This window comes from Carcharhinus amblyrhynchos, chromosome 7, assembly GCF_965287045.1.
Source record: "Carcharhinus amblyrhynchos chromosome 7, sCarAmb.v2.hapA, whole genome shotgun sequence".
Lineage (NCBI taxonomy): Eukaryota > Metazoa > Chordata > Chondrichthyes > Carcharhiniformes > Carcharhinidae > Carcharhinus > Carcharhinus amblyrhynchos.
Genome location: NC_137330.1, coordinates 73,629,461 through 73,652,652, shown reverse-complemented (window position 1 = coordinate 73,652,652; position 23,192 = coordinate 73,629,461). Strand labels below are relative to the sequence as shown.

Sequence of the window (23,192 nt, the reverse complement as noted above, 5' to 3'; positions counted from 1 at the left end):
CTGCACCCTCTCCAATGCCTCCACATCCTTCCTATAATGTGGGGACCAGAACTGCACACAATACTCCAAGTGCGGCCGCACCAGAGTTTTGTACAGTTGCAACATGACGCTGCAGCTCCTAAATTCAATCCCCCTACCAATAAATGCCAAGACACCGTATGCCTTCCTAACAACCTTATCTACTTGATTCCCAACTTTCAGGGATCTATGTACACATACACCTAGATCCCTCTGTTCATCAACACCATTCAGAGTCCTACCGTTAGCCCTATACTCTACACATCTGTTATTCCTGCCAAAGTGAATTACCTCACACTTTTGCACATTAAACTCCATTTGCCACCTCTCGGCCCAGCTCTGCAACTTGCCCAAGTCTCTCAGTAAACTATGACACCCTTCCTCACTATCTACCACACCTCCGACTTTGGTGTCATCAGCAAATTTACTAATCCACCCAACTATACCCTCATCCAGATCATTTATAAAAATTACAAACAGCAGTGGCCCCAAAACAGATCCCTGAGGCACACCAGAATCCAGATTTAAGTTCCACTCCAGGAGTGAACGCTAGAATCAAGTCGGACATTTCCACACTGGTGCAAATTTATGAGCCACTTGTCAGATCAAAGTTGGATATTGTCCATTTGGTGCTGCATTTGGATACGGACTGCTTCAGTATCTGAGAAGTCACAAATGGTACTGAACATTGTGCAGTCATCAGCAAACAACCTCACTTCTACCTTATGATGGAGGGAAGCTCATTGATAAAGCAGCTGAAGATAGCTGGACCTTGGTCATTACCCTAAGAAACCCCTGAAGTGATGTCTCGAAGCTGAGATGACTAACCTTCAGTAACTACAATCATCTTTTCCTCCTGATTCTCATTGACTCCAGTTTTGCTAGGGTTCCTTGACAAATGGTCAAAGGCTTTAATGTCAAGGCCAGTCACTCACATCTTGCCTTATGAGTTCAGCTCTTTTGTGCATGTTTGAATCAAGCTGTAATGAGGTCAGGAGCTGAGTGGCACTGGCAAAACCCAAACTTCACATCACAGTGTAGGTCATTGCTGCACTTCCTGTTTACAATAGTGACTATACTTGATTGTCTGTAAAGCACTTTTGAGATGTCCACAATTTTTTGAAAAATGCTACATAAATGCAAACCTTTTTTTTCTTTATAAAATGGATAAAAAGCCAAAAGGATTTACTGGTCAGCAGAGAAGGCAATATAACAAAATTGTGATACTGAGTGGACATCATCCCCAAATTGGACAATGTTTAACAAAAATACCATTTGACAAGAAATAATGAAAATAACAACTTTTTTTTCTTACTACTTATTATACTTTCAATTAATCTATCTTTTTCTGTCTGGGTAGTTCCTTCCATTTCCATTAGCTTGATTCTGCTCTCTCAATCTCTTTGACTTAGACCACCAACTCCACTTAATAGTTGGGACATTGATTGATTTGTCTTAATCAAAGACGCAGACTCACCTTGCTCTACTGGGAATTTTGCATAAAAAGAAACTGGAAGTTTGTTAACTTTCACTTTCTTTCTAGCTTTCAGTTTGGATGATTTGAGAAATTTTGATTATAGGAGGTTTATCATTCTCTCTGTTAGACTTCCTCTTTCAAACAATGATCTACACGTCACTGAATGTGACTCGCTTCAATGTTCATTCAACATGTGAATGCAGCAATCTCTTTACAGCAATTTCAATCACATACTTTGCCTTATAGCGTGACCTAACTTGCACTGAACTCTCGAGGTCATATGCCTCATGTATCATGACTCATCTTCACTCTGTCTTGCTTTCCTGTCACTTTAAACTAAACTTTGCCTTTGGCATGTGTTTAAACACCAACTCGTAAAATAAGAAACATGTTGTATACTGTGGAGTTATTGTGTAAGAGAACAGAAAATTGTCTGGCCTGTGTTGAAGAGCAACATGGATATTACTGTCACTTAGCAAATACTTCTATAAAGATCTTTTCACAGTCTGTACACATTCTGCAGTACCATTGGGTGATATGGTAGTACTTAAATGTGTCTGGCACCATTCTGGCTCAAAGATTTCAAACTATTTTGATGTAAACTGTGGGCCATTATCTGACACCAAAAACAAACCAGAAATTGCAAACTAACTGCTCAAAATTTCAATAGTTTTGGCATTTATGGTTATAGTTATCAACTGAAACAAGGTTTTTTTTCCTTCCGCTTCAAAGAAATCAACATGTTCTCATCCTGTGGTTTTCTTGTGTTTGACCATGAGTTGAAATGAACCTCATTGAGGCACACATCATGCCTTTTAACCTGCTCCGAAATATCTCGATCGACCTTTGAATACCCAAAATAGCTTTCTGTTACTGCTTTCATTCAGATTATCCCAGTGTGTTTTTGATGAAGTTCTTCTAACAAACTCTTGGAACATTGGGCAAAGTAAAAAGTCTGAAGTCCCACAAAACACAGCCTTGATTCACACTTAGTTCATTTCTCCTTGTGAAACACGCTGGCAATTTCTCATCATCACCCTCTTTAGGCCAGTCATTATTAATATAACTGAGCAGTTGACTGAGCATGACATTCTTGTGAGTTTCTTCACTAATTTCCCTGGCAATGTCTGGCAGGACACATATGTAATTTGTTAATAAAGTAATTCACAGGTAGCTCGATGGCTAGAAATGAATCAGTATTCACTGGAACTCTTGAAAGAATGCCTGCATTGACATGATCTGCTGACTTACAATATTTAATATTGTATTGTCAGGACATCAACATCAACACCACAAGGGAAGATAACCTCTTCTTTGAGCCAAATATGATCATAAGAGCTTGGTGGTCAGTTGACAAACTCCATACTAGTATCTGCCGAATCATGTTCTCTAATGCCTCTTTCTCATCTTGAATAATTTGCTTTGACTTTGTTAAAGTACATTTCTCCACACTATCTTCCATTATGTGGGGTAACATTACATCTAACCCATGTGATGAGGCTTCGCACACTAAACCAATGCTTCCTTCAGATCAGTTGGTCAAAATAACATCACTAATCAGTATTTTCTTCATTTCTTCAAATGCTTTCTGAAACTCCGCAGACCATTCCCAATCTATTCCAACTTTGAACAGTCGATACCCTACAGTGGGTATATTAGCTAGGTAAACTTAGAACATTCGTAGGGATTGTTGTGTATTATTCTAAGTTTCTTTGTCTGGTCTCTTTCCTTTCGACATCTGTCGACCTTCTCCTGCATTGGATGGACACCTTCAGATATGATACCCGTGACAGAACAAGGCAACGCTTTAGCTTTTTACTGTGATGCCATACTTTTGAATTAAACTAATGACTTCATTTAATCTTACAATGTGCTTTTTCTTTGTCTTACTGCTCATTAGAATGCCATCCAAAAGCAAAACACTTCTTCCCACTTAGCACCTGATTCACTTTGGGACAATTAAGTTTTGCTGAGGGAATGCAATCAAAGGACCTCCTCTTTACAGAACATAGAACACTACAGCACAAACAGGCCCTTTGGCCCTTAAGTTGCGCTGATCATATCCATACCTACCAGGCCTATCTATAATTCTCAATTTCATTAAATCCGATGAGATAACAGATAAAGTTGCAGCTGTATCAACAAGAAAAATAAGCTGTAAATCTCTGGTTTTTATTTCTACTCTGGGCGTTGGAATTATATCTTCAGCCCTGTAATTCTCATCTTCCAAACTTTTCTATTTTGGCTCTGAGAACAACATTTGATTTTCCTGCTTTACAGCATCAACTTTTGTTTCTACACATTCGAGGATTTCCAGACTTCTGAGCTTGCTTTTAGAACTATGATAACCTTGGCCTGGCTGCAACCACAAGCTTCAATGTTCCTCTCCTCATGTATGCCTTCAGGATATGACAGACTTTCCCACAAGTGTAGCACTCTGACTGGAAATAGAGACATTTAAATAACTGATGGTTCCAGGTGATGGTAGCATTAAATTTCGGACTCAGACTGTGAACCTGGCTGTGATGACTGAGATCTCACTGAAATCTGGTGGAGTTTGTTAGCTGGCTCAGATAAACAACTCACTTGCAATATGCAACTATCGCTTTCAGCCATTTCCATCATTGTGGTGTCATTGCAGACCTCCTTCCATATCAGCTTAATGCCTTTGCTCAAAAGCTTGGCCTGTATTTTACTGTCCTTTAGGCCTTCTACAAACATGGTGACTAGTGGAGTGCCCCAGGGGTCGGTGCTGGGGCCTCAGCTTTTTACCATTTATATAGATGATCTGGAGGAGGGAACCGAGTGTAGGGTGTCGAAATTTGCTGATGACACCAAGATTGGGGGAAAGGCAAATTGTGTGGAGAGTCTGCAGAAGGATCTAGATAGGCTGGGCGAATGGGCCAGGAAATGGCAAATGGAATTTAATGTTGGCAAGTGTGAGGTGGTCCACTTTGGTAGGAAAAATGGTAGGAAGGACTATTACTTACGGGGTGAAAAACTGCAGCAGGCGACGGTGCAAAGGGACCTCGGGGTCCTTGTGCATGAGTCGCAAAAACCCAGCTTGCAGGTGCAGCAGGTGGTCAGGAAGGCGAATGGGATGCTGGCCTTCATAGCGAGGGGGATTGAATATAAAAGTAGGGAGGTCTTGCTGCAGCTGTATAGGGCATTGGTGAGGCCGCAGCTGGAGTACTGTGTGCAGTTTTGGGCGCCGCACCTGCGCAAAGATATTTTGGCCTTGGAGGGAGTGCGGAGGAGGTTTACTAGGCTGATACCGGAGTTGAGGGGGTTGAGCTATGAGGAGAGGCTGAATAAACTGGGCTTGTACTCGTTAGAGTTTAGAAGAATGAGGGGAGATCTCATTGAGACGTATAAGATGATGAATGGGATGGATAGGATAGAGGTGGAGAGACTCTTCCCGCTCAAAAAAGACAGTAGGACTAGGGGGCACAGCCTCAAGATAAAGGGGGGCGGTTTAGAACGGAGTTGAGGAGGAACTTCTTCACTCAAAGGGTGGTGAATCTCTGGAATTCTCTGCCCGTTGAAGTGGTGGAGGCTGCCTCGCTAAATATTTTTAAGACGCGGGTTGATGGGTTTTTGATAAGAGAGGGGATTAAGGGTTATGGGGAGAAAGCGGGAAAGTGGAACTGAGCAGCGACAGATCAGCCATGATCTTATTGAATGGCGGGGCAGGCTCGAAGGGCTAGATGGCCTACTCCTGCTCCTATTTCTTATGTTCTTATGTCTATTAAGGTTGATTTCCAAGTTCAGGCCATACCAACAGTGACAAGTTTCTTTCATTCATGAAGTTCATTTGCTACTGTCTCACTTGCAAACCGCTTCATCTCACAGAATGCAACTCCTTGTGCAAATACATTCTTACCTAGGCAATCTCTTGTCTGAATACGAGTCCAGAATATCATTAATTTCAAATTAATCCAGAATAATGGCCTGATTAGTAAGTTTGCAGACAACACAAAAATTAGTGGAGTTGTGGATAGTGAAGAGGATTGTCAGAGGATACAGCAAGATATAGACCGGTTGGAGACTTGGGCGGAGAAATGACAGATTGAGTTCAATCCCGACAAATGTGAGGTAATGCATTCTGGAAGGTTCAATGAATGTAGGAATTATACAGTAAATGGTAGAACCCTTAGGAGTGTTAACAGGGAGAGAGATCTGGGCATACATGTCCACCGATCACAAAATGGCAATGAAGGTGGATAAGGTAGTCAAGAAGGCATACGGTATGCTTGCCTTCGCCAGTCAGGACGCTGAATACAAAAATTGGCAGGTCATGCTGCAGCTGTAGAGAACCTTACTTAGGCCTCATTTGGAGTACAACTCTGGTTGCCACACTACTAAAGGATGTGGATGCTTTGGAGAGGGTACAGAAGAGGTTTACCAGGATGTTGCCTGGTCTGGAGGGTATTAGCTATGAGGAGAAGTTGGATAAACTCAGATTGTTCTCACTGGAACAACGCATGATGAGGGTGCGACCTGATAGATGTTTACAAGGTTATGAGTGGCATGAACAGATATCCCAGGGTAGAAAAGTATTAGGAGACATAGGTGTGTGGGAAAAAGTTTAGACAGGAGATGGGCGAGGCAGCGTTTTTACACAGAGGATGGTGAATGTCTGGAACGCGCTGCCTGAGGAGGCTGAGGGAGCAGGCGCAATCGCAGCATTTAAGGAGCATCGAGACAAATACATGAATAGGACGGGAATGGAAAGATACAGACTCCGTAAGTGCATACAGTTCTAGTTTACATAGGCATCATGATCAATGCAGGTTTGGAGGGCCGAAGGGCCTTTTCCTGTTGTACTGTCCTTTGTTCTTCTAATACTGGGGTCTTGCAAGCAACATTGGTTGGACGCTACCTCAAAACATCTGGCCGCACCACGGTAAGGAAAACATTTACTTTATTCATTTTCTGCATAATATGTAACCTTAATTCTCAATTACACTTGTTCACTTTATTAGGGTTGAATTCTCCCCATTGCCACCAAGTATGCCCTTTGTTCAATTTTTACCAATTACGCACTATGTTGTCTCCTGCTGTACCTGAAAATGATGGGAACACATAACAATCTTTCAAATAGCTCAAACATTCTCAAAATCAATTTTAGGAGTTCCAAAAACGGGTCACAATGTTTTTCAGTTCTTAGGAAAATTTCATTCCAGCCTTGGCACCTTTCAGTTGCATTTTGCACTACAACAAAAACATGCTGCAAGTTAGCATTAAAATCAAATTTCACATTTTATGGGACTGTATGACGAGTGATATGGCACCTTCTATCCTAGCGACAGATATTTTTCAGGATTAAGATTGGAAATTGAGAGGTACAATCATTTTACAGTGAGAATTTAGCACAAATGCATAAAGTTTGATGCAAAGGAAAGTTCCCTCCACAATAAAATAACTTCCATTACCCCAACTTCAAACTGCACCACCCACTGCATCCATGTGGCAATTTCATTTGCCACACTAGACATACTTGTGGTGTCTCAAACTGATACTGCTAATTCAGGATCAAATTATCAGTAATTTGGTATCTACTCATGCACATAGGACTGACTGAAAGCAACTAAAACCCATATACTTTGAACTTCTACATCATTAAAGAGAAGATATTTTCATCCAGCTGGCTGGAAAAAACTTGCATTTCTATAGCATCTTTGATGACTGCAGATCATCGCAAAGTGTTTTACAACCAACGGGATACTTTTGAAGTGTTGTTATTGTTGTCATGTAGGAAATGCAGCAGCCAATGCATGCACAGCAAGGCTCCCGCAAACAGCAATGTGTCCAACTGCTTTAGTGATGTTGATTGAAGGATAAATATTTTCCAATAAACTGAAGACAGCTCCTCTATGATTTTTATTCCAAATTAGTTCCAAAAGATCTTTACGATTGGCCTAGAAGGGCAATCAGTTTTATGTGGGGCAGAAGAATCCTTTGTTCAATGATAAGCAGTGTAACACTTCCTCATCGCTGCGCTGAAGAGTCAGCCTTAATTCCTCTGCTCAAGTTTCTGGAGTGGGTTTTAAACCCAGAACCTGACTCAGAGGTGAGAGTGCTATCAACCAAGTCACATACAAGCCAGTTGTGTGGACTTAGTCCCAAATCCCAGGTTAGATATGACAACATAATAACATTTGATCTTACAGATATAATAACATTTGATCTCATTGCACCAAACTGTCCACATTAAAACAAAATCAATCATCTGGGAATTGTTATTGATAGCATTTTAAAATCACATTAAACTATATATTCTATCACAATTTTATAGAAACATAAATTTTATAGAACAGGAAGAGGCCATATGGTCCTTTGAGCCTAGTCTGCCATTCATTACGATCATGGTTGATCATCCAACTCAGTAGCTTAACCCTACTTTTTCCCCCATAACCTTTGATCTCATTCGCCCCAAGTGCTATATCGAGCCACCTCTTGAATAAATTCAATGTTTTGGCATCAACTCCTTCCTGTGGTAATGAATTCCACAGGCTCACCACTCTTTGGGTGAAGAAATGTCTCCTCACCTCCATCTTAAATGGTCTACCTTAAATCTTCAGATTGTGACCCCATGTTCTAGATTCCCCCACGTTCGAGAATATCCTCCCTGCATCTACCCTGTCTGGTCCTGTTAGAATTTTATAAGGCTCTTTGAGATCCCCCCTCATTCATCTGAACTCCAGTGAAAACAATCCAAACCTAGGCAATCTCTCCTCATACATCAGTCCTGCTATCTCCAGAATCATCCAGGTAAAGCTTCGCTGCACTCCCTCAAGAGCAAGAACATCCTTCCTCAAGAAAGGAGACCAAAACTGCACACAATTCTCTAGGTGTGGCCTTCCCAAGGCCCTGTATAATTGCAACAACCCAGCCCTGCTCCTGTATTTGAAACCTCTCGCAATGAAGGCCAACATGCCATTTGCCTTCTTTACTGCCTGCTGCACCAGCATGCTTACCTTCAGTGACTGGTGCACAAGGGCATCCAGTCCCACTGCACACTCTCCTCTACCAAATTACAACCATACGAACAGGGATCGGAAGTAGATTTACTTGATTAGGATATAACAGCTTATATTTTAGAAATTAAGTTAATACTGTATGTTGTAAATTGAAAAATATATCTTTATAGCACTCTTTGGATTTGCATTGATAGAACATTCGAGTTGAAGGCACTTGAAATTTGTGACGGTATTCAAATTTACTTCAGTAAAGATTATGAAACCAATATGATTAATCACAGAATCTTACAGTGTAGAAAGAGGCCATTTGGCGCATCAAGTCTGCACTGACTCTCTGTAAATCATCCCACCCAGGTCCACACCCCCCCTATCCCCATAAGACTCGGCATTTACCCTGCTAACCCTCCTAACCTACAAATCTTGGGACGCTAAGGGTCAATTTAGCATGGCCAATCTATCAGAGCTGTACACCTTTGGAATGCTAAGCATCTCTTTCCTATTCCCCCAAAACCTGAAAACATTATTTTGTTCTTTCTCCTCTCTACAGCTTCACTGCATTGAAATCAAGGTGAATCACAACATTTCTAACTCTCGCTCAATATTTCTCACATTTTAAGATTCTTCAGATTTCAACTTTTCCTATCTACAGCAATCTTCAGACTTTTAACTTTCAATCTTAGCATTACACGTCAATATTTATTGGTTTACTATTTTCTCCTTGACATTTTTCAGCCTTTTTCATGTCCTATGCTCCTAAATAAAAAAATTAAAATGTGGAAACAAAACTCTGTAAATGTGGATTAAAAGCACAGGCACAAGATGAGAAATACACTGCCAGCAAACAGTTACACATGCATTGATGATTAAATCTCACTGTTCTATTATGCTTCCTTTATAATGAAGTAATAATTCTCAATGCCCATGAGATATATTTTTAGGCTTGAAGTTCTGAAAAACAAAACATTTACACTCCCACCCTATAATCTTGCTGCATTCGACCCGTGGTATAAAATTTAATTTTACAAGACCATGTTTCCTGACACAAATGCAATGCTGCACAGGACAATGCAGTAACCATAATGATGATGACTGCTAGAGCACAGCAATACAAAATATCCAAGGTTATTACTCCAACATAAACACTATGAAACTGGAAATGGGACACTATGCCCCCATTCTTTTCAATTGTACTATCAAAGATAATTCATTTGGATGTTTTGCAATCAGATAATGTAGACCACATACATTTTGGGATAACCAAAAATATTAAATTGAACTTCCATTGGTGGTTGTACACTCATTATTCGCCATATAAATTTTTTGATATAACACAACAGATAACTTGGGGTGTTTATGAACGCAATTATGACTCTGACAACCATCAAACGCAATTACGACTTTGACACAACTTGGGAGTTCATCCACAATATGGCACTCTCTATTGTTTCACGTATCACAATAGATTTTTCATGATCTGTTGGACAATTCTGTCATCCTGTTATAAGTTAGATTTCTCACAGGGTGAAGCCCTGCATAACGTCACCTCATTGCACAGTTGACCAACTTCTGTTCGAGATAACACAACTTTGCCAGCCCTAAAATGATTAGATTAAACTTAGAATCATCGAATCATAGAGGCTTACAGCATGAAAACAGGCCCTTTGGCCCAACTTGTCAATGTCTCGCCCTTTTTTTTCAACCACGAAGCTAGTCCCTGTTATTTATTTTGTACTTGTCTTCTTTGTCTCCAAGCAAATGCTTCACCATAAATGCAATGCTAAAATTTAGCCATTTTCGATCAGTTAATATGTCAGAAATTAGTGGGAGCACGGCATTCTCTTTTCTGATAAGGAACACTGTTCAAACTTTCTTTATTATTGTGACTTGTTTAAATCACTAATTTACAGAATTTTAGTTTTTCCTAAAGTAATCAAACAAAAATATAGCAAAATTAAATGTGAGTGGAGGTAGTTTATTTTGAAGTATTCATACAATGTGTAAACGCTATATCAAAGTTGCTATGTGTTTTTTCAAACATCTGTGGCTCAGAAAAAGGTCAAAAATTTCAGAACATTGTCGAAATTGTTATTGAACCAAAATATTTAATTGTTCCTTCATAGCTCTGAATTTGAACAAAATGAAAATGTTCTTAGCTTTCCTAAATATGATAGGAATTTATTTTAGAAGATTTATCACACATTGAGTTTTATAAACTGTCTACAAGGTCATGTTGAACATCAATCTGCAAGGAGACAACTAACCGCAACAAAACCACAACCTGATACATTTTTAAAAGTTAAAAGAAATCAGCATAGCTATTACTTCCATTTAAAGGGAGGAGTTTTAAAATTTACAGCTGTCTATGTAGGAGTCTCTCATATATATAAATACCAGCATTTATCCTTTTGAAAGCACTTCTGCATCAGATGTTCCACGATTTCAGGGGATAATCTATTGGGGATGAAAAACAGTTCAGGAGGCAAAATATGCTGGTATGTTTTCCTACAATTTTTAATCATGTTAACAGGCAAAGGGATAAGGAGTTTGGTGCCAGATTTCCATTAGTTTTGTCTGCATGGCTTATTAGATTTGTGTTGTTCTTAAGCACTTCTCTGAGTGTTTATGTTCTTGATCTGAAACATGGAAACACTAAGAAAGGCATGATTCATGGCACTGTCCAGTGATGTGTCTTAAATGTGGCCTACTCAAGACATGTCAGTTATTTTCAAGATAACTATCTCAGAGGCTGTTGAACAAAGGGAGCGGTTTTCAATGTCTTGCTATGTCAGACATGTGCAATTTAATAATGAATTTAATATTCTACTGAATGTTTGTCAAAGTTATCTGTGTCATTCCTTCTGTTAAAGAACATAAACTTTTGGTAAAACTTTTACAGATTCTATCTGCAAACATGATTTTGAAGGAAACTGGTACACTTCTGGTGTTCATGTCTATTAGTCTGGTGTATGGAATAGGATATAAAGGATATAACCAATCACCGTATAACACAAAAAGCCAGGGTAAGTTTTCTTTCAATTGGGAAACAATTATTTGAGATTGCTGTGGTTTGCATTCATCGCAATGAATAAAGCGAGGCAAGTGTGGCCTGTAGTGTGCTGGATGAAGTTCCTAGCTTATTTTTAGCCTGAATCATATATTTCTTTTTTAGTTAAATGTTATAGATGCCCCAAATTAATGAAAATGGCTCTGAGCTCTGACCATGTCAGGATGTGCATAATTGTGGTATTCATTCATTCAACTGATAAATTGTATATAAATTATAAAGTCCATTTCACAACCTCAGGATGTCTTTGAGCATTTCACAGACAATGATACTGGTGGTATGGTCCCTGGGAAAAACTGAATTATTTAATGTCAAACATAATAAATATTCTGAGAGCAGCTGAATCAGTGAGATTGCAATTCTTTATGGAATTTGTTGATCTCAGTCAGAACAGCAACTGAATGATACACTTGCTCTCAATGACAAGGAAGAGAAAAGTCATTACACATATCATACACTTAGCTGTCTGGGAATATACAGACATGCCCATTTTTCAAGCATTGCTTTTATGATGCTGGCATTAACAACATGATATCCAGTTTATTCACTGCTTATTCCACAGTTTTGATGTTTAACCAAAAAATACTAACAAAGATGGCTCAACAACAAAAGAGAGACTTACATGCCACAGCTTGGGATGTGCCCTTCCCTCATTCCAACTTTAGGGATGCTAACCCTCTCTAATAGTTCACACAGAACTATCCATGCACATTTTCTGGAAACTTATTCAAGAACAGTACAGGCAGCTGTGAGTGAGAATCAAGTTTGTCTGTTAAATGACAAAGTCTAAGTCCCGTAGATGGAACAGAACATTTTGTTTATCAATCAGACTAAAAGCAAAATGTCACAAGGGTTCCAAAATCCTAATACAATATAACACAATCAGTTTGATATAAAACAAATAAAACACATTATTTTCACTCAGCACTCAATTCTATTGTGGCTTTGTTTTTAAAAATGTTTTATATTAATTAGTATATATATCTGTAGAAAGATAATATAACATCAATATACATAACCACATGCAATTTATTTGGAAAAACTCCAAAGTGATAACAAAAATGTATTTTAATTCTATAAGAAATATAATTTTGGAAAAACTATTTTTCATGCAACTTAGATTTTGTTTTACCAAAACAGGTTATGAATTGAAAGGTCTTCATTATCAAAGTCTTGAGGAAAATCCAAAAGGTATCACAGGTAAGAAGCTGAAAGGTTTCTATGGGAATTAAACATCAACCTTTCCTTTTAATCTATCATGGAATGGGAGAAATATTGTTGAGTTATCCTCCATGCCACAACATAGCGAGGCAATGGCATTGTCGCTGCATGAGTAATCCAGAGAACCTGGGCAGGATCTGGCAACCTGGATTCAAATCCCAAACAAAGCAGGTGATGATATTTGAATTCAATAAAATTCTGGAATTAAAAGTGCAATGATTGTCATGAAACCATTGTTGATTGTCGTATAACCCATCTGGTTCACTCATGCTCTTTAGGGAAGGAAATCTGCTGTCCTTATCTGGTCTGGCCGACACGTGACTCCAGATCCACAGCAATGTGGTTGACTGTCAAATGCCCTCTGAAATGGAGGGAAGTTAGGGATGGGAAATAAAAGCTGGCCCAGCCAGTGATGTCCACATACCATAAACAAATAAAAAACTGAATATAAGAGAGATCGTATTGTTTGTTAGTCCTATTAGACATAAAAAGATTGGAAGAAATAAATGCACATTGCAAGATTTTTTCCGTCATCAACTTTGAGGAATAATTCAGAGATAATTATGAGAAAAAGAAATGGATCTCTGTGACGCCCGATCTCTGTCCATATAGTCTTACCATATGTAATTCTAGTTGGAAATCTGATGGGCGCGTATACTGTGTTTTAGTTTCAATGCTGTACTTACCATAACCATTTAGACATACACAAAACTTCTTGCGAATTTATGGTTTGGAAATTAGACTGAAATAACAACATTCAAGATATTGTGTGCAGTTTTCAGATGTTTTTGAACTTTATAATTTGCAACAAGGATGGGTAGAAGTTTTTAATTAGCATTCTTACTGATGATGTCTGGTCAAATGTACACTTCTGTCACTAATTTGCCTACCCAGCCCATGTAAAATGAGCATACAAGGTTGCTAAGGACTGATTATATACATAAAAACGATTGTAAAGAATGCTGTAAGAAAATTCCCCCCACAATTTAAAGTAAATTCATTCATGTGTTTGTGGAAAATGTAAAAAATTATTTATTTCTTTGCAACAATAGCACAATGTTTGAAAATCTCCCTACATTTTTGATAGAAGAAGAGACTGACCAGCAAAGAGATGTAAGGAAGGTTGGATTGGACTAGAGACAGTCTGCACCAACTGAGGTGCATCCATCTAAAATGCTCATGAGCAATGCTTACCCAAGTTATCATTCATCGAAAAGGCTAAGACAGTTATGTCAAATGTTGCAAAAATGACCTGCAGCCAAACTCATTCACAAGCTTGATGTCTCTAAATTCTTCAAAGGGGCCACTGACAAGATCAACAGCTACAGGCAGTACACAGATGCCTAAGGCATACTGCCGACGCCCTGTTTCTTCAAGGTCCAATTTCATCTTGTCTGCAGACAATCAGCAGCTTTAGAAGACTGTGCAATTTTGCCAAATGGCAGAAATCCTGAAGGCCCAAGGATTATAGTGATGGATTTCCTTTTATTCTTTCATGGAACGTGGGTGCTGTTGTCAAGGCCAGTTTTTGTTGCCCATTCCTACTTACCTTAAATAGTGTGGCTTGCTGGCCATTTCAGATGGCAGTTAAGAATCAACCACGCTGCTATTGGTCTGGAGTCACATGTAGACCATCTACATGCACTTTGGGGAAATTATCCACAGGAATGGATGTCAGCAACTTTGATTTTTGATTTGATTTGATTTATGACTGTCACATGTACTGGCATACAGTGAAAAGTATTGTTTCTCGCAGACAAAGCATACTGTTCATAGAGAAGGAAACAAGAGAGTACAGAATGTTGTATTACCATCATAGCTAGGGTGTAGGGAAGATCAACTTAATGCAAGGTAGTCCATTCAAAAGTCTGACAGCAGCAGGGAAGAAACTTCTTGAGTCGGTTGTACGTTACCTCAGACTTCTGTATCTTTTTCCCGACAGATGAAGGTGGAAGAGAGAATGTCCAGGGTGCATGGCTGCTTTGCCAAGGCAGTGGGAAATGCAGACAGAGTCAATGGATGGGAGGCTGGTTTGCATGAGGGATTAAGCTACATTCACGGCCTTTTGCAGTTTCTTGCAGTCTTGGGCAGAGCAGGACACATACCAAGCTGTGATAGCAACCAGAGAGAATGCTTTCTATGGTATATCTGTAAAAGTTGGTCAGTCGTAGCTGACATGCAAAATTTCCTTAGTCTTCAGAGAAAGCAGAAGTGTTGGTGAGCTTTCTTAACTATGGTGTCAGCATGGGGGGGGGATCAGGACAGGCTGCTGATGATCTGGACACCCAAAAACTTGAAGCTCTCAGCTGTTTTTCCTTTGTCCCTGTTGATGCAGACAGGGGTATGTTCTCCTCTACATTTCCTGGTCGATGATAATCTCCTTAATTTTGTTGACATTGAGAAAGAGATTATTGTCACTGTACCTGTTCACCAGAATCTCTATCTAATTCCTGTACTCTGTCTCATCATTGTTTGAGACCTGTCCCACAACGGTGGTGTTGTCAGCAAACTTAAAAATCAAATCGGAGGGGAATTTGGCCACACATTCATGGGGGCTGAGAACACATGCTTGTGGGGCACCGGTGTTGAGAATGATCGTGAGGAGGTGTTGCCTATCCTTACTGATTGTGGTCTGTGAGTTAGGAAGTTCAGGATCCAGTCACACAGGGAGGAACCGAGGCCCAGGCCACAGAGTTTGGAGATGAATTTTGTGGGAATAATGGTGTTGAAGGCTGAGCTGTAATCAATAAATAGGAGTCTGACATAGGTGTCTTTGTTATCTAGCTGTTCCAGGGTTGAGTGTAGGGCCAGGGAGATGGTGTCTGCTAAGGACCTGTTGTGCCCATAGGTGAATTCTAGTGGATCCAGGCAGTCCAGGTGGCTGGAATTGATTCATGTGCCATGACTAGCCTTTTGAAACGCTTCGTAATGATGAGTGTCAGAGCCACTGGATGATAGTCATTGTGGCACACTGCTTGGTTTTTCTTAGGTACCTTCTTGAAGCAGATAGGGACCTCAGATTGTTGTAAAGAGAGGGTGAAGATGTCTGTGAATGCCCCTGCCAGCTGATCTCTGCAGTATATGAGTGCTCGTTTGGGTACCCCACCTGGGCCAGTCGCTTTCTGTGGTTTGATCTTCGAGAAAGCTGCTCTGACATCTGCAATGGTGACCCCAGAAACAGGTTCATCCAGGGCTTCCAGGGTGGAGGGCATGCTCTCGCTGACCTCTTGCTCAAAACAAGCATAGCAGGCATTGAGCTCATCAGGGAGGGATGCATCGGAGCTGGCAATTTTATATGCCTTCATCTTGTAGCCTGTTATGTCTTGCAAATCTTGCCACAGCTGGTGGGGGTCTGTGTGGCTAGGCTGGAACTCTAGCTTGGTCCAGTACTGTTTTTTGGCATCTTAAATGGATCTCCTTAGATCATGTCTGGCTTTCTTGTAAAGGTCGGTGTTGCCTGACTTGAATGCCTCAGACCTGGACTTCAGCAAGCAGTTGAAATCCCTGTTCATTCATGGTTTCTGGATGGGAACATGCGGATTTGCTTCTTTGGCACACAGTCTTCTACACATCAAATCAGTTACTGTAGCGGCATACTCGTTCAGGCTGGTTGCAGAGTTTTTAAATACTGACCAGTCCACTGACTCCAAGCAGTCCTGTAGGAGACTTCGATGTGTGCGCTGATCTATCTTCCTGCCCACACTTGTCTGAACCACATCATTATAGGTAAGGATGGCAGATTTCATTTCCAAAAGGACACTAGTGAATGAAATGGTTTTTTACGGCAATAACTGATAGTTGTTATGGTTACCATTACTGAGATTAGCTTTATATTTAATTTATTCAATTTAAATTCTATCAGCCATTGTGGTGGGATTTGAATCCATGACTCCAGAGCATTAGCCTGGGCTTTGGGTTTACTAGTCCAGTGATATTGCCACAATGCCACCATCTCTGCCAATGCATACATGAGAGGTGATGGTCTAGTCGTATTATCGCCAGATCACTAACCCAGAAACTCAATTCATGTTGTGGAGACCTGGATTTGAATCCCGTCATGGAAGCTGACGTAATTTGAATTCAATAAAAAAAAATATGGAATTAATAATCTACTGGTGACCATGAAACCATTGCTGATTGTTGGAAAAACCCATCTGATTCATTAATGTCACTTAGGGAAGGAAATCTGCCATCCTCATCTGGTTTGGCCTATGTGTGGCTTCAGAGCCACAGCAATGTGGTTGACTCTCAATTGCCATCGGGCAACTGGGGATGGGCAATAAATGCTGGCCAGCTACCTGCACTCATGTGCCATAAATGAATAACAAAAATATATGTGGTTTTACATGCTTCATTATCTACAAGGATCAGAAAGGATTGCTTGCTAAAGTCTGATGAAAGTCAATTTTGCTGTCACAATGTCTTTATTTTAAAGCATTCCAAGGTACCAGATTCCAGTTGCACAGCAATGTGGTTGATTCTCAGCTGTCCTCCGGCATCTAGGGGTGGACAATAAATGCTGCCCAGCCAGCAACGCTCATATCCATGAATAAATTCTTTTAAAACGGTCAAATGTGTTACTCTGCTCCATCGCCTCTCTGCTCCCAATGCTATGTGATTGCCCTTGTTATGTTTCACTTCCATCAGTTCCAGAGGCAACAAGCTCATTTTCAGAAGCTTCTCTTTTGCCATCATATATACCTTTGGATTCTTCCAAAAATGTCACCCTGGCTCCCTTCCCATCCATTTACATGCACCTTGGGGATATTATCCACAGGAATGTGTCACTGACTTCTATGTGTGCGCAAATATATCTACCTGCCCACCACTTGTCTGAACCACATCATTATCATTACGCTGTTGAGACCACTAGTCTAACATCAAACTGTGGTAAAGTCAAAAGCTCACCAACTAACACAGGGACTACTGAAGGCATCATATATTCAGTCATTGCTATAAAACTCGTCTCTGTTACTACAGATTCCATAGCCCCCGCTGGCCAGACTCTCGGGCAGAACCAGACAGTTTAATAATCTTGGCATCCTGTTTGACCCGGAGCTGAGTTTCAAACTCCACACCCTAATTCATCATTAAGGCCACCTCGTTGCACCTTTGCAACATCATCTTCCCCTGCACCATGTCTCATCTCTAAACCTTTCTAAAAGCTTTTGTCACTTCTGGATCCAAAAGGAGAGCAGGAAGAGGGTAAATTTAAACATTTGTGAGAAATCACAGACTGTCCTTCGAACCGCTGGCATTGGTGAATCCATACACTCCATGCAGTGTTGAATAAACATCCTGCAAAGCTGTGTACTTATGGCTAGCTGACTCACCATTAATTTGCTTAGTGGCATTCAGTTCAGGTTCTGCCAAAACTGCTTGGCACAAAATCTCATCAGAGCTTTGGTCCAGGTATGGACACAAGATAATGTCAGAGGAGACATGAAAATAGCTGTCCACAACAGTAAGGAAGAAATTGGCCAGGTATGGCACCAAACAAATACCCAAAGAAAACTGATGCAGATGGGGGTCTGTGAGAAAATCCTCCGATGGCTGGAATCTCATGACAGAAAGAAATGCAGTTTTAGCTGACATTAACCACCACAGCTCTGAGACAGCAGGGGTTCCTCAGAGCAGCATCCTTAGTCCAAACATCTTCAACTACCCTAACCAATGATCTTACCTCAAATATTTGCGGCTGTTCATTGACAATGCTACTGTCTCCATTACATCTGTTCCAATAATGAAGCAACTCATTCCAGCAAAAAGCAGGACTTGGACAACATCCAAATTTGGACTAACAGGCAGCAGATAACATTCATGTCATACAAGCCAACAGCAAAGTTCAATGGATGCTGGAAATCTGAAACCAAAAAAAAAGAAAATGCTGGGAATATTCACCAGGTCTGGCAGAACCTGTGCAGAGAGAAATTACTCCCTGAATATTTCTAGCATTTTCATTTTTCATGTCACTTTAAGTGCCTGAAATTGATTATCTCACAGAAAAGAAGCTCAATCATGTCCCTATGACCTTGAACGGCACAAATATAACCATCTTTCAAAAACTCCTGGATTATCTGGATGCCTGGAACTTGTTCTCTCTGACTACAAGCATCAAGAAAACTGTGGTCATGGGAAAAGGTGTTGTAACTCCACCCGATTACAAGAAATAACACCTCACTGAAAGTGATAAGCAAATTCTGTTACCTTGGGTCTACAGTGACGGACAATCTGATCCTTGATGCAGAGCTCAACACATGCATAGGAAAGCAGTTGCTTATTTGGTCAACTCATGAAATAACATCAAGACAAAGCTAATTTTAATGCCTGTTTTCTCAGCACCTTGTTATAGGGCTGTGAAGCATGAGCCACTTACAGTTATGATGTGGAGATCACCTGAAGAAAAAGTGTCACTCCAAAAGCTTGTGATACCAAATAAACCTGTTGGACTTTAACCTGGTGTTGTGGGCTTCTTACTCCACTTACAGTTGCCAGGACAAGAAGCTGCATTGTAGGTATATCCTGACAGAAAAAATCTCAAATGCAACAGGCCTCCCAAAGGCAAAGCTCTAAATGTGCTGGTGCTAATCAAACAGAGGTACTTCGGTGGACTAGGAAAATCCATAGGGCTTAAGATGGTTATGTACCCAAGGACTTTTTGTACAGTGAGGTGACTGGAGCCAGATGACTAACGGGATGTCCAAGATTCTACTTCAAAGATACTTGCAAGTATGACATCAAGGGATTAAACATTGACATCGCACCCAGAGGTCAGCAACTGTCAAAGGAGTGAAATGGTTATACTTTCAGTGGGTTGGTGGGCAATACCATGACAAGCAGTGTCTACAATAGTTTGGTAACAGGCATCAATACTGAAAACAGCAGCCCAAAATGCCACTTCACAGTTTCACGTGTGGCACTTGGGGCAGAACCTGCCTCTCAAGGGCTGGCCTTCACAGCCGTCAGCAAAGCTGCACCAAATAAAGGCACTCCACATAAATGGATTGTTTGCTGCATGCTCTTGTTAATGGAAGGATGCCAAAACATAATCGAAGTCTCGCGATCACTACTAACCAGAAGCTTTATTGGATCAGTCGTATCAACACCGTGGTGACAGGAGCTGGATGGAGTGGCTCCCTTCCAGCCCTCCCAAAGTCTCTCCACCATTTACAAGAGTCAAGTCAGGAGTGTGGTGGAATACTCAAGATCCCATTCACATCAGGCCTGGTCAACTGACTGGTACCCGTCACTGCAGTATCCATTACTAGTGCACAATAGCAACAGTATGTATTATCTTTAGCACAGCCTTGCTGGTATTTTTCATTACATCAAGAACAAATAAAGATATGGCTGTGGGTCTTATCTTAGATAGGAGAATTGCTTCGGCTGGAATGCATCCAAGCCTGCAAGTGAAGAAAAACTTCCAAGACAAAACTACTGGTGGTAAACTTACCTTGTATAAATAGACATCCACAACACAAATTAGAAATAGTGTCAGAAGGAGGTGATTGAAATTGCCGTGGATGCTCAATGCACCGAATTAAGGGAATAGAAGTATGTTTCTTTCCTTTGGCTGACCTTGTAAGAGTCACCAAATTTGTTCCCACATTGCCTCCAGGTATGTGGTATGTTGTTATGACACTCACATTGGTTGGCAGACTCTGCTACTCTTGTTGGGCAGTTTGCCTATGGGACCTACAACAAATTACCCAAATAGAGTCCTCCAGTGTCTCACTTCATCCATCAAAATTCCTAAGAACTAACTGAAGAAACAGGGTGTTCTGTGTGCTCTTTAAGTGTGAACAGACATGGTTCCCAACAATGGTGCTGCGTTCCAAACCACAAAGCTTCAGGCTCCGAGCTCCAAATCGCAGGCATTTTTCACTTTGGAAGTTTGCTTTCATTATGTAATGTTGCTAACCCTGAAAGCACATGTGTATCAGTGCAAAGTGGATCAGAAGAGTACTCTTCCCACTTTGTCTCACTTCCGATCAAATTTGAGTGTTTTAACGGCGAATACACAGCGGAGTTGAACAAAAATCAATTAATAATGTTTTTTTTCAGATCGTCTCACACAAGTCATTCCTAAATTCAACATTTTTCATTGTTGCAGAATATAATTATGTTAATCCTAAGCAGTAACAACGATATTCACTCAAATTCCATACTTTCTCAAAGATAGAGACAATTATCTGGAACTTATTAACTAAATGGATATTACAGAGGAATCAAGACTCTCTGCACTGATACTGTTCCACCAGTATTTATGGCCAATATTTTTGACTTTCCACATGACTAATAATATTATGATTCATAAATTCTACAGTTCCAAGAGAAATTACAAAATGCATAAAGAAGGTTGGTTAGGGCAAGATTAGGGCCAGTTACAGACAGTAGAGGGAAGTTGTGTGTGGAACCGGAGGAGATTGGAGAGGCGTTGAACCAATATTTCTCTTCGGTGTTCACGCAAGGGGACATGAATGTAGCTGAGGAGGACACTGGGGTGCAGGGGTGTAAAATAGATAGTATTGCAGTTGATACGGGGGATGTGCTGGATATTCTAGAGGGTTTGAAAATAGATAAGTCCCCTGGTCCGGATGGGATTTACCCTAGGATTCTCTGGGAGGCAAGAGAGGTGATTGCGGAGCCTCTGGCTCTGATCTTCAGGTCGTCGTTGGTCTCTGGTATAGTACTGGAAGATTGGAAGACAGCAAATGTTGTCCCATTGTTTAAGAAGGGGAGCAGAGACTTCCCTGGGAATTATAGACCGGTGAGTCTTACTTCTGTGGTGGGTAAGGTTTTGGAAAGGATTATTAGAGACAGGATTTATAGTTATTCGGAGAGTAATGAATTGATTAGAGACAGTCAGCATGGTTTTGTAGCGGGTAGGTCGTGCCTTACTAACCTTATCGAGTTCTTTGAGAAAGTGACCAAAGAGGTGGATAGGGGTAAGGCAGTTGACGTGGTGTATATGGATTTTAGTAAGGCGTTTGATAAGGTTCACCATGGTAGGCTTCTGCAGAAAATGCAGATGTATGGGATTGGGGGTGATCTAGGTAATTGGATCAGGAATTGGCTAGCAGATAGGAGACAGAGGGTGGTGGTTGATGGTAAATATTCATCATGGAGTTCGGTTACGAGTGGTGTGCCTCAGGGATCTGTTTTGGGGCCACTGCTGTTTGTAATTTTTATTAATGATCTGGATGAGGGTATAGTTGGGTGGATTAGTAAGTTTGCTGATGACACCAAAGTCGGAGGTGTGGTAGATTGTGAGGAAGGGTGTCATAGTTTGCAGGGTGACTTAGAAAGGTTGCAGAGCTGGGCCGCGAGGTGGCGGATGGAGTTTAATTTGGAGAAGTGTGAGGTAATTCATTTTGGTAGGAATAACAGATGTGTTGAGTATAGGGCTAACGGGAGGACTTTGAATAGTGTGGAGGAGCAGAGGGATCTAGGTGTATGTGTACATAGATCCCTGAAAGTTGGGAATCAAGTAGATAAGGTTGTTAAGAAGGCATACGGTGTCTTGGCGTTTATTGGTAGGGGGATTGAATTTAGGAGTCGCAGCGTCATGATGCAACTGTACACAACTCTGGTGTGGCCGCACTTGGAGTATTGTGTGCAGTTCTGGTCCCCACATTACAGGAAGGATGTAGAGGCTTTGGAGAGGGTGCAGAGGAGGTTTACCAGGATGTTGCCTGGTATGGAAGGGAGATCCTATGAGGAGAGACTGAGAGATTTGGGGTTGTTTTCGCTGGAAAGAAGGCGGCTAAGAGGGGACCTTATTGAAACATATAAGATGATTAGAGGTTTAGACAGGGTGGATAGTGATAGCCTTTTTCCTAGGATGGAGAAAGCTAGCACGAGGGGGCACGGCTTTAAATTAAGGGGGGGTAGTTATAGGACTGATGTCAGGGGTAGGTTCTTTACCCAGAGGGTGGTGAGGGACTGGAATGCCCTGCCAGCTGCAGTTGTAAATGCGCCTAGTTTGGGGGCGTTTAAGAGATCTGTGGATAGGTTTATGGACGAAATGGGATTGGTTTAGATTAGTGGGTTAGTGTTGTTTTTTTTTTAAAAGCTGGTCGGCGCAACATCGTGGGCCGAAGGGCCTGTTCTGCGCTGTAATGTTCTATGTTCTATGTTCTAAAATTATAATTGGTAAGTGCAAGAACTATCACAATTTACAAATTACCAAATCATCTGACAAATATCAATCCATTAAAATGTCAACATAAAAAACCTTACAAACATAGTTTTCAGGATTCAAATGCAGCTTTCTGAACTTCAGAGTACTATATATCTTTTAGAGATTTAGCTAAATAAATGCTAGTTGGGACATTTTTCAAAGGAACATTATCACAATAATCTTTAACCAAAGACTAAACTTATGAAGTATACTTGGCTAAGTCTTTCCACTTTGGCTACAATCGAT

At 40.7% G+C, this 23,192-nt stretch overlaps 2 protein-coding genes across 2 annotated transcripts in view; one reads left to right on the top strand and one right to left on the bottom strand.

The window, feature by feature from the left end:
* The window catches only part of nt5dc1 (5'-nucleotidase domain containing 1), a 531,068-nt gene that overhangs the window by 331,689 nt on the left and 176,187 nt on the right, over positions 1-23,192 (bottom strand). The window lies entirely within an intron of this gene.
* Positions 1-23,192, top strand: part of LOC145345281 (uncharacterized) — a 31,370-nt gene that overhangs the window by 4,378 nt on the left and 3,800 nt on the right. Inside the window, exons 2-3 of the mRNA XM_080193104.1 lie at positions 11,375-11,498; positions 12,683-12,742. Of these exons, the coding sequence (XP_080049230.1) occupies positions 11,375-11,498; positions 12,683-12,742 (184 nt within the window). The remainder of the gene's footprint in view (positions 1-11,374; positions 11,499-12,682; positions 12,743-23,192) is intronic.